We start from the raw sequence: 17619 nt of genomic DNA on the forward strand, positions 1-17619 counted from the left end.
CAACAAGGAAGTCTGCTAATATTTCTAGGTGAGGCATGCGCTGTCTAACCATTCCACTACTACTGTCTATAAATATGTCTTTTATTTATTGTGGCAAGTGGCCCTTTTGCTAAGGAGGGCTTGGATGTAGTTTCCATCTGAGCCCACTATGATGTCGTGTCATCCTGAAGTGGTCTCTTGAATGACATGAGGCATTGGTTCCTTGCTTAGGGATGGAGAGAACTGTCTAAGTTGATAAAAAGCTTATGAAGTTTGGGAAGAGGGATACAAGTAAAATATGTACAATTTTATATACATTTTTGTTTCTGTGTTTTTTCTGAAGTACACATTGACTATATGTGATTTCCCTTCAATCCAGCCATTATTAGTTGGTGAATTTCTTGTAGGCAATCAAAGAAAAGGTGGAATTTGAAGGAATTTGAAAAAAGAAAGGGCTTACGGATCAGTTTGAAGTAGGGTATTCCATTTGTAGGGGGGAGTATGGAATAAAGTATGGAAATAGTAATGGGAGAAATTAACAAGTAGGTGGTCAAGACGAGTATTATTGGTAGAGTGCAGAAGGTAAGAGGTGACTGACCATCTTTGTGTATCTGCTCTTTCTTACTGAGAATTCTGAAGAGCCTGGAAGTAGAGGACAAGAGATTGAGTTTGATGTTATGGAAAAGGAGTTGGAAGATTTGGAGGATGTTGGACAGGGGAAGAGGGAACACAATCAGAAAGATGACGAAGGAAATTGATCTTAGTAGCTGTGTTTTGAATACATTTAAGAGAGGGGAATTAAGGTGTCAGTGAAGCCAGAGAGGGGGAGGTAATAGAAATCAAGACTGGAGATAAGGACCTTTGACATGTTTTAGCTATGTTGATAGAAAGAAAAGATTGGATCTCAGAAATGCTGTGGTGGATGGAGCAGCATTTTTGGACAATTTTTGATCTTGATGTGTGGGTCAAGGACAGGGATCCAATTTGGCCAGGTCAATGAGCTAACACTCTTTTTTTAATTTTATATTCTGGCATTTTTTCTGCATAATCTGTTTTGATTTAAAAATATAAATAAGGGCTTGTCCACATGAACACTTAGTCCACTTTGAAACAGGACTAGATCAAAGCATGCTAATGAATTGTTAATGAGTATCAGCAGGATCCACACAGATAGTGTGCAGCAGGCGATTGTGGGGTAAATTCACTCCACAACTAGCCATGAATTAGATGTTAATGTAGACAAGCCCTAAGTCTCTCAGCATTATAATTATGAAAATAAATCTTCAAAATGTGATCTGTGTGCAGTCGACACTCTGAAACAACATCTGAGAAGTAGGAACTGGTCCATTCGTTTCTCTGGTGTGGTGACTCAGATGCCCTCTGATGATAATTTAAATTAGCTATTACATTGCTAATCAAAACATATTAAAAAATAAAAAAGAGAGAGAAAGAGAGAGAGTGGAATGATTGTATTATGAAGATCTGCACAATCTGCTGTGAATGGCGTCTCAGTTTGATGGCAAATGGATGGCACTTGGGAGAGTTTCACCACTTTTTTCTCTAATCTCACCCCTGGAACCAAAAGGCAACAAAGGAGGAGCATATCCCAAGGGAATATCTTGAGTCCCACTGAAGGTAAGCCAACTGTGCAGAGCCCGGTAGGACAGCCAAGCCCCGTTCCCATCCCAACAAGATATTGCCTCCCTTTCCCAGATCAGCAGGGGCCTATGCTCCTGTGGTGGTGGGTATGGGGCTAGGTAGCTTCCTCCCTGGCTATTCTGGCTGCTGCTCACTTTTCTGGAGACTGTCTACAGATTTGGGCAAACATCATTCATTGTTAACACTGTAAGTCAAGCTTTTAAGCTTTTCTCCACTACCATGAAGGCTAGAAATATATATGTATTTTAAAAATGAAAGCTGATAGTTTGATGCCATCACGTAACTCTGTGAGCCAGGGACTTAATCATGTGCTTATTGTGTCTATGCGATAATCTGAGCTTTCCTCTGGGCATCTCAAATTCCATTTATAGGGAGACAATCTTGAGAAGACAATCAGAATCCAGGAGAGCACATGTGATAATATTTTGAATATCTGGACAAACTACAGTGAGTAGCATTTCAAGTGAGAAGAGATCAGAGTACCACTACATTTTACTTTCCATTTCAAGCCCTGGTCAAGGGAAAGGGCTTGGAAGATTACTCGCAGGCTAGTGAGATCTGATATCATGATATAGTGGTAACAACAGAGAATGTAGGGATGGTGAGGAATTTGGAGGTAAGAGCAAAAGTTCACTGTGGATTCATGTTTAGTTTAAATGGATGGCAAGACATCCAGGAAGAAATGTGAGAGAGACAGGTTGAGATATGAGGTCAAATTGATGGGGTCAGATCAGGAACATAAATAAAGATTTGTGAATCATCTACATAAATATTTTAATTGATGCCTTGTGAGCAAATCACAGAAAGATCAGCCAGAGGGAGCAAAGGTAGAAGAGGAGGCAAGGATGGAATTCTGTTGGGATCTTTACTGCGAGGGGTGGAGGAGGATCCATCAAAAGAGACACTGAAGAAACGATCAGAGAACCAGAAGAAGACAGAGTTACAAAAGCTGTGGAAGGACAAGATGTTGAGACAGAGAATACTATTGTGTCAAAAGCAGCAGAGAGGTCCAGGAGAACGAAGATAGAATAGAGGCCCTGAGACTTTGCCACAACATGTTTTTTAAATACTTTAATTAGAACAGTGTCCAGTGAAGAAGAGAGTGGGGGACAAACCAGGTTGGAATGGTTCTAATATAGGTTAGGAAGAGATGGTGCATTCAGTGGCTTTGAAAATGAGGGGACGAAGGTCAATAGGGCAGTCGTCGTAAAGGAGTGGTTCTCAACCTATTTACAATTGTGGGCTGCATATGCAGGTCTCTCCGTGTTATGTGGGCCGCATCCACACAATATAGATACTAACTGTATGGCCCTGAGGATGTCACATGGGCTGCAGCTGTGTGCTGATTGGGCCGCGGGTTGAGAACCACCGTCATAGAGATAATTGGGGTCAAAAGATGTGTTTTGTTTTTTCTAAAGATGGTGAGATAAACATGTTTAATTTGTGATAGCAATGATCTAAAGGAGATCAAAGTCTCGAGAGTAAGGATGAGAAGTCAGGAGGTGGCAGGGAATCAAAAGTACTTATTTGGTATTTATTATAATGTTAGTATTGTTTTAATACTTCAAATCTTCAGTGCTTATTTTTACTGTGCCAGGCCTGTTCAAATACCCACTATTTTATTTGAAATCTTAATGAAAATATTAAAACAAGGATCACTTGCAATCAGCTCTAGTATTCTCTTATTCTGTCCTTTTTTTTGTTTGTTTTTGTAGAAAAGTGACAATAATGGAAGACCCTGATCAGAACATTCATCTGAAAAACCTGTCTCTTCAGCAAGCAACCAACGAGGAGGAAGCACTGAACCTTCTTTTTTTGGGAGACACTAATAGGATGATTGCAGAGGTAAGAATCAAGCTTACTGGTACAAATTTTATCTTAAAATAGTTATAAATATTCTCATATAACAACTGCTTAACCAGTGCAGGGGGCTGACATAAAATGGTGGCTTCTTTTTTAATAGATGTCCATTGTGAAAATGGAATAAGCATGTTTCCATTTTCTGCACTTATGTTTTTCACTTTGTGAAGAGCTTTCAAATGTTTGTACTTTGTTTTTCTAAAGAGTATTTATTCATTTCACTGTTTCAGAAATACCATTATACTGTCTTTCTCTGTGCAGTTGGTACCTCACAGTCCAGTAAATATGTGACTCTGATTGGTTGTCAGCTATGTAATAATTTATCATTGCAATTAAAACATAAATGCAGCCTTTTTGAATAAAAGCACATAGACTGACTTTTGGATATTATGTGTGTCCCACATGTATGCACATAAAAAGATCTGAACAATCATCATTTTATATGGCACTGTTAAAACTTCTTCCAGACATAATGGCTTGCATTTGAAGTGGTTACAGTAACAGCTAACAGTCCCTGTATTTTTTCCCCAAATAATATGCATGTGTGGTGTGTATTACTTGGGAAAAGAAACAAACACTGGTATACACTATGTTTAAAATGAACATTAGTAGATATGCTAAGATGAGGTTGCTTTAATTGATTCTGCAAAATTCATGTAGCATAAGATATTTGTGTATATATTGTGGCCATTCTGAGCTCAGAAACCTTCAGTTTTTCTTTCGTATTCAGTAGTTGAAAATGAAATGTAGACATAAAAGGCACATTATAGTAGCAGGGCATTGTCAACCCCTGAAATTATGAGATGTCTTCTCTGCTTCCTAGCAGCATGCTCAATACAGCTATTTGCATCTTAGAAGTTTATAATTTATTCAAGGGGTCTGTTCTGAAAAGACATCTTAGAATGTCAGAAAGGTACACAGTAAGTTAGCGAGGAGAAAAATAGTGAGAACATGTTTCACATCAGGAAACCTTTCAAATATATGAAAAAAATACAAGGTAGCCCTTGGCCCCCATTGACTGATATGTACATACCCACAGACTTAGAAAGGAACACTTAAATCCTTAATGTGTTCATTCAAGAAGCTGACACTTTTGACTACAGCAGTGAGAATACCTTCTTTCTGGAATTCGTTATAACATTGAAAAACATAGGAGGATCAGTCTTCATAATAATGGCAAATAAGGGGTCTAGTTTTGTGGCACCTGAAAAGCAAAATATTTGGGCAGGTTTTTTATCACATATTTTGGCTTCTGTAAAACATTATGCTCTGGCCATTTTAAGAGTGCCTGTGTGTGCGTGTGTGTGTGCATGGGTTTTTACCTGACTGTCAGAATTAAATTTCTGAGAAGGGAGAGCTTACTGCGGGAAGGGGAAAGGACTTGGTAACCTAGTTTAAAAAAGTGATTACTAACTTCATATTTACAGAGAAAATTCAGAAGCTACTATGGTAACCAGAAAACATTTGCAAAACATAGTCCCAAGACCTGGTATACAAAATCAAGTTTTCCTTAGGGTTTATTTTCATGTACTCTAGTTGTAGCCAGCATTTTCAGGAAAAGTTATTAAGAAAAGATACATACTTGTTAGTCCAGAACATTAAAAACAATCCCAAAACCTCTACAGATATCCTTCATACAACTTAGTGTTTTCTTAAAGCTAGTAATGAGAACTGCATGTTAATTAGTGTTCTTGATCTCATAATTTTAAATGAAAAAGATGAATTGCTCAGAATTACTTGGAAAAATGCTAGCTGTGACTGAACCCTCTGCTGGTTGAAATTACAAGAAGTATCTTCATGTTACTTGCCGTACTACATATGGGAAGCACAATTTTCAAACTTGAGTTCCTTAATAAGATGTCCACATCTTTCAATGGCTTCTTTTTATCCACACTTAGATATATCAAGGACAATTTACTTAAGTGATGATCTTCATGTCTAAATGCAAGATTTTGATATCCTGTTAAGGTACCCAGGTTTGAAAATCGGGCTATCTATGTTACTTGATGTAATAAACTGTGTTGCTTACTCTTTAATTTTAAAGGGGTAGTTTGATTGACTTATTTGTTTATTCATAATCTTTCATTCATCATTGTGAAATTTATACACTGCTTTACAAACAGTATAAGACATGTTCCCTACCCCAGTATGCTTACAGTCTGATCAAGACAAGACTCTGGGCAGCAGTTCAGGGAATGGAGCCTGTGTGGAAATTATTTGTGAAGGGAACAAGATAGAAAGCATTCATGGAAAAACTGGTTCTCTGGAAGAATTTGAAGAAAAGAGAGGATGCGTCGTGGAAAGGTTGTAGTAAAGTGCTCCAAGTGTAAGGGCAGCTGGAAGCCCAGAGGAGAAGAATGAGAGTAGCACAGGAGTGAGAAAAAAGAATAAAAGGAAATCAAAACAGAGAGGTAGGCATGAGCAAGATTGTGTACAACTCTGATGGTGAGGACAGAACTCTAATTTGATAGAGTAAGAGACTGGAAGCTAGTAAAGGTGTTCAAGGAGAAGGATAACTTGTTCTTAGGGTACGTCTACACTTACATCCGGGTCCGGATGTAAGCAATCAATGTTCTGAGTTCGATTTATCGCGTCTGGTTAAGACGCGATAAATCGATCCCGGATCGATCCCAGAAGTGCCCCGGATCGATCCCGGAAGTGCTCACCGTCGACGCTGGTACTCCAGCTCGGCGAGCGGAGTACGCAGCATCGACGGGGGAGCCTTCCTGCCGCGTCTGGACCGCGGTAAGTTCGGACTAAGGTACTTCGAATTCAGCTACGTTATTAACGTAGCTGAATTTGCGTACCTTAGTCCGAAGTGGGGGGGTTAGTGTAGACCAGGCCTTAGTGATGGGAGGCGGAAATGACTTTAGTAGTGGTATTTTGAGAGTCTGGAAGGAGAACTTATAGTAATCAAGGAAAGAGAATTAATCAAGCCATGGCGAAGGCTGTTAGTAGTGGGGATGGAAATGAGGGTGGGTATATTTTTGGTGATATTAAAGAGGAAGAATCATGAGGACTTACTAAGAGACTTCCTTTAGGGGAAGTAGTATGGACAAGGGTCAACGATGACACTAATGTTGCAACCCTGGGGAACAGAAAGATAGTGGTCTTATCAGTGGTGATAGGGGATGTGGTGAAGAAGGATTAGGAGGAAGGTTGAGTTCAGTTTTGATGAGAATGAGGCAGGACATTCTACCCCTAGAGAGAGGGGTAATGTTGGTGGTTGAGAATTAGGTTGGTCATTGGCATAAAAATAGTAGGTGATGCCATGGGGGCAGAAGATGTTGCCGAGAGAGAAAATATAGACAAAACATTCAGGCTTACAACTGAGTGAGACAGGTGAAGATAAGAAATCACCAACGGTCATGATGAAGGAGCTAATAATGAAGTTTCACAATAACTATAAAGACACAGAGTCGTGGAAGCCAAGAGAGGGGAGAAAGCAAAAGAGGAATCAAGGAGGATACAATTATGAGAGTGTCCCTCTGATTTAGCTAGGAGAAGGGTTGGGGATGAAGGAAAATTTCTCTACTCCTCTAATCTACACAACAAAGAAAAACCTGCAGTTGGCCCATGCCAGCCAATTCAGACTCATGGGGCTCTGGCTGCAGGGCTATTTCGTTGGCTGTGTGGTCTTCCAAGCTCTAGGACCCTGCGGGATAAGAAGGTCCCAGAGCTCCCTCACCAGTGGCTGCATAGAGAAGAAAATTGATATTTGATTATGAATTCAAATTATGGTCCCTGAGTGGTGCCATGAAATTTTTTAATTGAAGTGTTTGAATCAGTCCCATCTTCTCAGCTGCCCTCTTATTACTTCTCCTACATTCCCAAGAGCAACTCTGATATGAGCCAGGAGAATGCTGGACAGCTGCTGTCCCTTCTCTACTGCAGCTGCCCAACAGCTCTCTTTAAGGCCTGCTGCAGCACCAAGATAGAGAGGAGAGTAGTGCCTGCTTCCCTGACAGTCTGTGTAAGCCGTAGGAAGAGCAGAAGAGCTTGACTGTCTCTGCCAGAGTCTAGGGCAGTATCTGACAAAGGATGGCTCTCTTCCCACACACAGCAACCCAGGGTGCAGCCATGAGAAGGGAAGAAGCTAAAACCCAGTGCAACCAGTTATGGTTCTCTGATTCTCTGTCATAGTCTAGGTTAGAGCAACCTATGAGCTGCTCTAACGTGTGCCAACGTGGTATATGGTCTCCAAAGTAATAGCCATAGCACAACATGCTCCAGCCATTCCACCTACTTACTGCTAGACACCCTCTGCACCCGGAGCTGTCGGGAGGGAAATGGAGGAACCATTTATGCCATCTCTATGCACAGGAAGTCCTTAGGTTAGCATAGAGAGCTGGAGGTTAAAGCATAGACCATTCTGGTCATTCCAGAGCAGTCCACCAGCCAAGCTGTAGTGAATTCCATTTTCAGGCTCTCAGCCTGTCTCTCTGACTTCCTTCCTTAGTTCCCAGGCGAGTGAGCTCCCAGCTTCTTCCAGAAGTCAACTCTTATCCCCCCACATCACATCTCTCAGTCCTTTGTTCTCAAGCTGGGGTCTCTGCTCTGCTTCCCTCCTCCCTTTGGGTAACTGGCTGCTAGGTTTCAGTGTCCTGGTGATTGGGCTTTCCATTGTCTTCTCATATTTTCCATTGATATGAGTTGGCCTCAGCCAGTCCTTTTTAATGACCCATTCAGTCCACTCAGACAGCTAGGTGACACACACACATCTATGTCTCTTAGCCTGCCCTGAAAGCTAACTTAATGCTGTTTCCCCCACTGGGTAGCAATGCAAAATATAGGGGGAAACTCAGGCATGCATAGGATTCATACGAATATTACAAAAAATTCCCACTTCATCACACAAGTCTTGTGATATTTGGTGTTTTTCTTAAAGCCCTAGCTCCTCAAGTCATTAAAATATATGAGAATCTCACCTTACCTTTTTTAAATGAAAGTTTCTAGTCCATGTGGTTGTAGAAGAAAGATTGAAAATGTGTCCTAAATATGACATGAAGGTTTAAAAAAGATAAATAAAAGTATATAAAAGCAAAAAAAAAATCCATTATTTTTATTTTTAAAACTCTTAATTAAGCCAATATCATGATCTTTGGGGGAGGAGGGCATGGCTGAATAATTTCTAACCTCTTAAGGTCAGCAGTTCTTTGATTGCTGTTCTTAGACCTTTTTTGAAATAATATATGTGGCCCTCAGGCTGAAAAGTTTAGACACAACTGGTCTATGTAGTTCTTTATTGGATTTTGTGTTTCTCTAAACTTAAAAAGACTAAGATAAAGTCAGTAACCTCCCAAGAGCATGCACAAGTTTTAGAAATCTCAAATCTTATTTTGTTAAGTTAGATCAATATGCCTAAACACTGCAATTACAAATAAACCCAGCATTTGTTTTTCTCGAATGAAAAGTTAGTCCACTTTAATGAGGAAGGAAATGTTTCAATACATGGTTTTATGACTCTAACTCTCAGTTGTTTGAATTTGGAAGACAGTACTTACAAAGTATTGTTCCATCACTTAACATGTTTGAGGCACCTATGCAGAAGATGTAAACAGCAGGGGGTTGCCAATGTTCATATATGTTGTTTCAATAGAAAATAAAGCTTTTAAACATTTAAAGATGGCTGTGGGGACTTACTTGTGACATCCGTGTTAGACTCATTCCTCTTCTAGCTAATTTTATTGTCAATTAATACTCTCCTCTGGGCCACTACACTGTTGGGAGCACCGTCTTTTGGGTGAGACATAAATATTGGACCCTGACACTTCATGATCAGTTGAGATTAAAGGGCACTTTTGGCAAGAATTGTCATGTTATCCCTGTACTAGCCACATTTCAAACTGAGTTATGACTTTCTACCTCCCTAAATTCCTCTTTGGCTGGCACGGAATGACATTCATACGTCAAGCAGCCATGACTTCATTTCAACGAGTAGTAGAACAATTACTGTCACATACTTACTGTATTGAACAATCTTTAAAGTGTTTTATGATTTTTATGGATAAAGAGCGCTGTATAAATGTAAAGTTGAATAATAGTCTCATAGTGGAATAATAAAGATTTTGCATCAAGGTCTGACTGTTAAATCTTATTCTGAATGAGGACACTAATACATTAAGTATGACAAGGTAATTTTTTTAAAGCAAAGTGAGGGCTTGCTTTAAAAATCAAAAACAAGTGAAAAATATATTTGGTCTCCTGATATCTTCATGTCAGATACCTAGAAAGACTCCTTTCAGTCTGCAGCTTCAAATATATCTCCTATATTTAATGGTAAATAAGTGACATTACCCAGACTTTTCTTACTGATGAACGTGTAGCCTAGATTTACTTATATTTGTTCACAATAATTCATTGCAAGGTTGCAATTATACCTTCAGCTGTTTAAGATCACTATTGCCAGTATAACTGCATACCTTGCCATATGTTGCTGCCGCATAAAATGGGTTTCTTTCCTATTTTAACTGTGGAGAAAATAACAATTTTTTGATGATGAAAAACATACATTCCTAGTGTGAAATCCTGGGTCCATTGAAGTCAATGACAAAACTCTCATTGCTTCAATAGACCCAGAATTTTACCCATAAGATCTATTTCTGATTTATACCAAAGCCATATTTACATCCACTTTTAGGTTCTTTTCCACTGACAGAGTGGTGTATAGTAGTCTTAGTGAAAATGTAAATTAGGTCCCTAGGGCAGTGGTTCTCAAACTAGGGCTGCCGCTTGTTCAGGGAAAGCCCCTGGCGGGCCGGGCTGGTTTGTTTACCTGCCGCGTCCACAGGTTTGGCCGATCGCGGCTCCCACTGGCCACAGTTCGCCGCTCCAGGCCAATGGGAGCTGTGGGAAGTGGCGGCCAGCACGTCCCTTGGCCTGCTCTGCTTCCTGCAGCCCCCATTAGCCTGGAGCGGCGAACCGCGGCCAGTGGGAGCCGCGATCGGCCGAACCTGCGGCGTGGCAGGTAAACAAACCGGCCCGGCCCGCCAGGGGCTTTCCCTGAACAAGTGGCGGCCCTAGTTTGAGAACCACTGCCCTAGAGTCTGGAGTCACTTTTTGTCTTATGGTTGACATAATGATTTGAAGAATGGTAAGACATCACAGTCTGTGCAGTCCCAACCTTCATCAGTGAATCAGATACTTTATTTCAGTGATAATTCATTTTGTAAGTATATTACGGCAAGTATAAGTATAAAGAGCAAGTTTTTGCTGGATTATACAAGGTGTGTGAGAAATCCAGTTCAACAATTTTCTTTTATACGAAGAGCACATGCCCACAGCTGATTTTACAATTGCAAAAGCTGTTGATTTGTATTAGGACAGCAAAATTCAAACATGTTGCTCTCCTGTAATATAACACAACAGCTTTTAGACCACCAGAGCATGACTTTAGATGAAGTAAATGGAGGTCAGGAGTTCCCAGCAAAAAGAGATTGAAATCACCTCATCACTCCCACTTTAGGGGACTTCATGGCCCAAACTGGGTACCACTGTAGTCCTTTGAGAAGGAGTATGGAACTGGACCTTCAGCATCATCTTGAGAATCGAGACTAACTGCCTCCAGTACAAAAGCCAGGATATCAACGTCTACCTCGACACCAGGTACTTCAGTACTGACTTCTTCAGCACTGATTCCTTTGTTATTAATCTCTACGGTGCTGCCTTCCTTGACACCAACGGTGTCTATACTGATTATCTTGGCACCATCCACAATGGTACTGTCAACTCATTCAAGGAGGTTTATGGTAGCACTGTCCTCCATAGTGTGAATGTATATGGTACTGAGCGAGCTACAGAAGGCGCAAAAGGCATAGTCTCCACTGCTATCTACGGTGCTGAACATTTCTACCACATTGCCTACTGCTGCTGCAGTGCCAAGTCCCTGTTAGATGCCAGTCAAAGCAAATTTAATGGTGCCATGTATCCCCCTACTCCAGCAGTTATCAAACTGTGAATCGGGACCCCAAAGTGGGTTGCAACCCCATTTTACTGGAGTCATCAGGGCTGGTGTTAGACTTGCTGGGGCCAGGGGCCGAAGCCAAAACCCAAGCCCCACTGTCTGGGGCCAAAGCCTGTGGGCTTCAATCTTGAGCAGTAGGGCTCAGATTACAGGCCCCCTGCCCTGGGGCTGAAGCCCTTGGACGTTGGCTCCTCCCCACCCCAGGCAGTGGGGCTTTGATTTTGGCCCTCCCACCCAGCATGGCAGGGCTCAGGCGGGCTCAGGCGAGCTCAGGCTTTGGTTCCCCCCTCCTGGGGTCGTGTAGCAATTTTTGTTGTCAGAAGGTGGTTGCGGGGGAAGGGATAGCTTAGTGGTTTGAGCATTGGCCTGCTAAATCCAGGGTTGTGAGTTCAATTCTTGAGGGGGTCATTTAGGGATCTGGGGCAAAAATCTGTCTGGAGATTGGTCCTGCTTTGAGCAGGGGGTTGGACTAGATGACCTCCTGAGGTCCCTTCCAACCTACATATTCTATGATTCTATGATTGATTCTAAGTACTGCTATTAGGATAGCATCTCCATTAGAGGAAAAGTGCTCTTTCTCTTCATCTCATTCCTAACAAAGCAAAGAGGGATCACTTGTATATTCCACAAGGGTGACCTCTAAAAAGGCATCACGGGCATCTTACAGACCTAATTCATCTATGGGATACAGAGATAGGAAGATGTTCTGGTACCCTCTCGTCCCCCTTCCTTACATGTAGCATGTAGCCATGGCCCTAGTGGAACCCATGGGGTTTGCCCCACACAAGACAAACAATATCTGTGCCACCTTCTAGGATGAGGACTCATCCTCCTGTGCATCCTCCCAGAAGGCTAGGGAGTCTGAGGTTGCAATCCATCAGTTTGAACAACCTAAGAAATTATCTAACGAGGAGCAACCTCAAACAGAAGAACAGATCATGCAGGCTGCTATCTCATCATCGTCCCTAGACAAGGCAGTGGCTCCATCTACACCATATCACTTGGAAGATCACAAGAGTTCCAGACGTGCACAGACCTATAGCTGATTCTCTAGAAATCCTGGTGGAGGTGATCCAAAAGGCTCTTCGACAATACTCCACACCAGCATACCTAGTTGTCTGGCTTTACTCTTAAGTTTTGCTAGCTCTAACAAAGCCTCGTTTATCTGGCAGACTCCAATGACAGTGACACTGATTTCTGAGAAGGTGTATAAGATGTACCATGTACCATCCACCAACTCTAAGTATCTATATACTCATTCAGTACGTGACTTTCTGTTAGTGGCAGTGGCTACTGAAAGTAACACAAAACAGCCAAAAATGATGGTGAAAGACAAGAGGAAATTTATCTTGATTTATTCAGCAGAATTAAGCATCAGCCATCCCGCAATTTCAAATTATTAACTACCAGGCTTTTTCTGAACAACCATAAGTTTTCAGAGTTTATCAATAAACTCCTGCAAGAGAACAGGGAGAAATTTAAATCTTTGGTTTCTGAGGGACAATTGATAGCAAGAATATCCCCCCAGGCAATGCTAGATGCCCCTGAGACCGGATCCCATCCCTGGCAAGTTCCATTGTCATGAGGAGAGCATCTTGGCTCCAATGTTCAGGTGAGGGAGGAGAGTGCAGATGATGATGGAGGAACTTCCCTTTTTTGGGCCCAGAGGAGGCTCTTAATTCATTGAAGGACTCCCTAGCCACCCTTCATTTTCTTGGAGTATATACACCAGCTCCTAGATGAAAGTAAGGAAGACTACATCTTTTACTAGACAGAGACAGACAGACACTGAGTGCCTTTTTCCACCAAAGAGACTTGGAACCACCAAGGAAGCAAGGGTTGGAGGGGTGACCTTTTGCTTTTACATCATATTCATACCATGCTGCAACTATCTTGAGATAGTCATATTAATGGGAGAGTTGAGAGCTTCTTTTATTTTTGGGGAGTGGAGGGAGTCATGGAACCCGATAACATCAGACCACTGGGTTCTAGAAGTAATCTCAGTAGGATACGCTCAACTATTCTGTACCTCATTCCTCTTCCCCATCCCTCTCATGAAAAAGTGTGATACCATGAATTGGACTCACTTCTTTCTCTCAGAGCTGTATAAGAAGTTCCATTGCAATACACAGGAAAATGTTTTTATTCCAATTACTTCCTAATACCAAATTCTTGCCTCAGTTATCATTTGAATAAAAAGTTCCATTTACCAGTTTTCTTCCTTGAACCGTATTCTAACCAAGGGGAGTCTAGGTTACATACTGTGGATGTCCTTCGTGCATTATCATACTGTCTACATAAGACCAAACCATTTAGAGTCTCCTCAAAACTCTTTGTTTAGTTTGCAGACAGATCAAAGAGCCAAGCTATTTCTACCTAGAGGCTTCCAAAATGGGTGTTTAGCTGAATCAAGACTTGTTATGTTCTAGCTACTTTAGATCCTTCAGTGCAGATTAGGACCCACTCCACTAGGATTTAGGTAGTTTCTGCACCTTTGTTGAGAAACATGCCCTTCTCAGAAATATGCAGTCTATACATTCATGAGACACTATTATCTGGGGTAAGTCCTTATATCTGATGCCTCTTTTGACAGAGCTGTACTTCAATCTTTAAGTAGACTCTGAGCACCTACTTCCTTACATCAGGTCACTGCTTGTGAGTCATCGAGGGTGGAATATATTTGCACAAACAGTTGAAGAAGAAGAAACAGTTACTTACCTGATAGCAACTGTGGTTCTTTGAGATGTGTTGTCCATATATATTCCATGAGCTGGCCTCGTTCCATACTACTATGGGGTCCTGTAACACCTGGATTCTAAATGGAACTAAGGAACTAAGTGGTGGTTGACGCAGCACCACCCTTCATGACCTTGATGAGGGACACAAGGACACTTAGTGCATAGGCACAGCCCCAAGGAACGTCGCTGGCCAGAAGATTCCCATCTCAAGCACATGGGGCGCATGTGCACTAAGAGTGGACTATAGATGGACAGCACATCTTGAAGAACCATAGTTATTATAAGGTAAGTGACCAACTCTTTTGCATTACACTGTGAAGGAAATTAAGTTGGAAGTAGAAGGAAGTGTTTTGTGAAGATGTAGAGTCTGTCATGGGCAATGTGAATATGCTACATACGTACTATGGGACACCTTTTAATCATACTCTGACTAGACCTTTTCTTGCTTTGTGGGATTTACATTGTGGGGAATGTCACATTTAATTATCTTAATTCCCTTTAAACATGTATTTTATTGAGTAAGTGACAAGTTATAGTAGGTCACCATTTCCCAAAGTGTGGAGTGCTCCTTCAGGGCGAGAGGGCACAAACGACTAGCTGGTGTGGAGGGGTAGATGGCAGATGTATAAATTAAGGTGGGTAAGCCTTTAACAACACATGGTGGTTTTGCAGGGGGACACAATTGATTTCCTGAAGGGGGACTCAGTTTTCAAAAGTTTGGGAAGCACTTCAGTATGTATACAGAATGGTATAAACATTACATCAATAATTTCTGTTTACCCATTCATTGCATATAGCCCATCTTTTCTCAAATAGTTCTGTTGTTAATTTAATACAGGCAATACATCATTCCATTTCTTCTAATTCTTTTATTCTGGTCAACCACATTTCTATAGATGATATTTGTTCCTGCGACCATAATGATGAAATACACTTAGTGGTTGCAGTCACAAAAATTCTAAACAGGTTTGTTTTAATTTAAACAATGTTAGACATTTTTCCTACCACTATAGTAATGGGAATTTGGGGGGATGTGTGTCTGAAATATCTCTTGTATCCATTTTCTAACATCAGACCAGAAGCTGATGCATTACTAAAAATGTTTTTACAAGATATAAACATTATTGGATCCCTACACTACAGTACCACAGCTGGATATCCGCATTTGACCTGCAATTAATTCCTTTGTATTTTCACATGACATCATAGAGGACTTGAGATCCGCTTTTGTGGCTTATGTCGTCACAGAATTCCTGGAAGGAATTATTTCTTTGCAAGTCATGTAGCTCATCTATTATTCTATATATAGCTTTCACAATAGCAACCATCTGCTTTGAGCCAGGCACCTCCCATATTTTCCCCCCTTCACATTAAGTTAATCTGAAAGAATGACTTCATAGACATATGGAAGGAGTGTTGCCAACAAAACCAAGACCAACTTTGAAAGCCACCAGCAGAATCTTTGTAGTAGGCATTGAGACCCTGTCTAAAATATTTTTTTTTTTTTTCATTTCAAGTTGTCATAACAGCTGCACGCTGAATACTCAGTGAAGTTTCGTATGTAAGATGCAAAAAAAAGGAACAGGGGCCTTATTGTTTGGCCAGTGTTGTTGACAAGTACGTTTTTGTTTCTCTTGCTTTGTGCCCTGCATCTATGTGTGTGGTACAAGTAGGAGAGTGAAGAGGAGGAGGGGGATTATGGTTGCAATTACCATTCCATAATCACATCCCATTTAACAGTTTAAATTTTTATTGGCTTACACTTCCTACACTAGCTCTGCTGGAGTTTTCAATATGTAGGAACGCTTTCGCTGAATATATATGAACTGCAAAGTAGAAATATAATCAGATTATAAAGTGACGGTATTGGTTAAAACATCATTCTACTCTGAAAAGTTACTTTGTAAAAATGGCATTTGGTGTTTCCACATTTACAGTGTCCATCATTTCCAGATCAGATTTGCTCATTTATATGTCAGTAGACTGTGAGGGGAGTTCTGACTGCCAGCTCCACAGAGTCTGCCTGGGATATGGAAAGTCAAGCTCTTTTCTTTGTGGCTTTTGCATCACCATCAACAATAGGGACTCTGTAGGCCAAATTCTGCCCTAGCTATACCTGTGCTATCCTATACTCTTGAAATTATGCCCTTAGTTATACCTCTGTAACCCTGTTGCCTTCAATGGGGTAAACAGGTGTTATTGAGAATATAATTTGAAAACAATGGGGTTCTAGTGGTGGCCCCTCAAATGAAACTTACTTAATAATTCTGTTGATAATGTATGAGCCAGAAAAATATCCACTTCACTCCCAGATCTGTGAGTAGTAAAATCATACTTTTTTCACTGAAATAAATGAATCTGACTCTTCAGTTTTCATAAAAACAGAATTGGTGAAGTAAAGAAGGTGCAATTTAACATATTCACTTTTCACATTGTAGTCACGCCTTTTAGAAAAATGATTGAGATTATATGTCCATCTGTTTAAGTGTTTATAACACGTTAACACCACTGGACTTTATTAAGTTGAATTAAGTAAAAATATGTTTTTCTGTGTGTTGAAAAACAGCTACTGTAATGAAGCTCCAGATGACAAAGAAATACATTACATTTTAATTCATTTTAAATATTTGCATCCCAGGAGTGGCCAGAGGCCCCAGTCATGAGTGGAGCCCCATGGTGCCAGGTGCTGTACAGACGTGATCTCTGCTGTGAAAACCCCCTGATACAATATTTGTGCACCATTCCCACTCTTTAATACCCAAATAAGTTACTGCATCAACTGAGATAAATCATTTTTAAGTTTCCTTTAGATATTGCTTGTATAAACTACTGTGACATTTTTTTCTGATCTTTTTGAATATCAACAGCCATTTTAGATGCCTAATCCCCAAACTTAGATCGTCAAAACCCCCATTCAGCTGCTGCTTAATCATGCGGGCACTTAAAACCCCTGGGTTTCTAAGCCTCCAGTGTGCCAAAAAATCTGTCCATGAACATGCACACAGTTTGCTCGGTCCTGTTATCCAGGCACCTAAACACAAGCATAAGCCTCAGACTAGGCATTCTCCACCTCTCTTGCCTGTGGATCCCAAAGTCCCAATCTGATAAGGGTTCTCAGAGGTTGCCTAACAGAATGGGCCCCACATAAAACACAGTTAGTGGTGGAGGTGGTGATTTTCTTTCTAATCTTTAGCCCAGTGGTTAGGGAACTCATTCAGGATGTGGGGGACCCCAATTCAGCTCCCCACACTTCCTGAATTAAAATCTTTGCTCCACATCAGGCAGAGAGGGGAATTGATAGGGTTGCCCACATCCTGGGTGAGTTCCCTAATCACTGGGCTAAAGGTTATAAAGAAGGTTTTGTCTTCCCCCTCCTACTTTTGTGTGGAGTTAGGCACGCTTTGAGCACACCTCCTGATT

The 17619-nt window shown here is 41.0% G+C and overlaps 1 protein-coding gene across 1 annotated transcript in view; it reads left to right on the plus strand.

Moving 5' to 3' along the window:
• The window catches only part of KIF6 (kinesin family member 6), a 291482-nt gene that overhangs the window by 54575 nt on the left and 219288 nt on the right, over window positions 1–17619 (plus strand). Inside the window, exon 6 of the mRNA XM_024203468.3 lies at window positions 3354–3483. Within this exon, the coding sequence (XP_024059236.2) occupies window positions 3354–3483 (130 nt within the window). The remainder of the gene's footprint in view (window positions 1–3353; window positions 3484–17619) is intronic.

This window comes from Terrapene carolina, unplaced genomic scaffold, assembly GCF_002925995.2.
Source record: "Terrapene carolina triunguis isolate 2854851 unplaced genomic scaffold, T_m_triunguis-2.0 Scaffold85, whole genome shotgun sequence".
In the NCBI taxonomy this organism is placed as follows: Eukaryota; Metazoa; Chordata; order Testudines; family Emydidae; genus Terrapene; species Terrapene triunguis.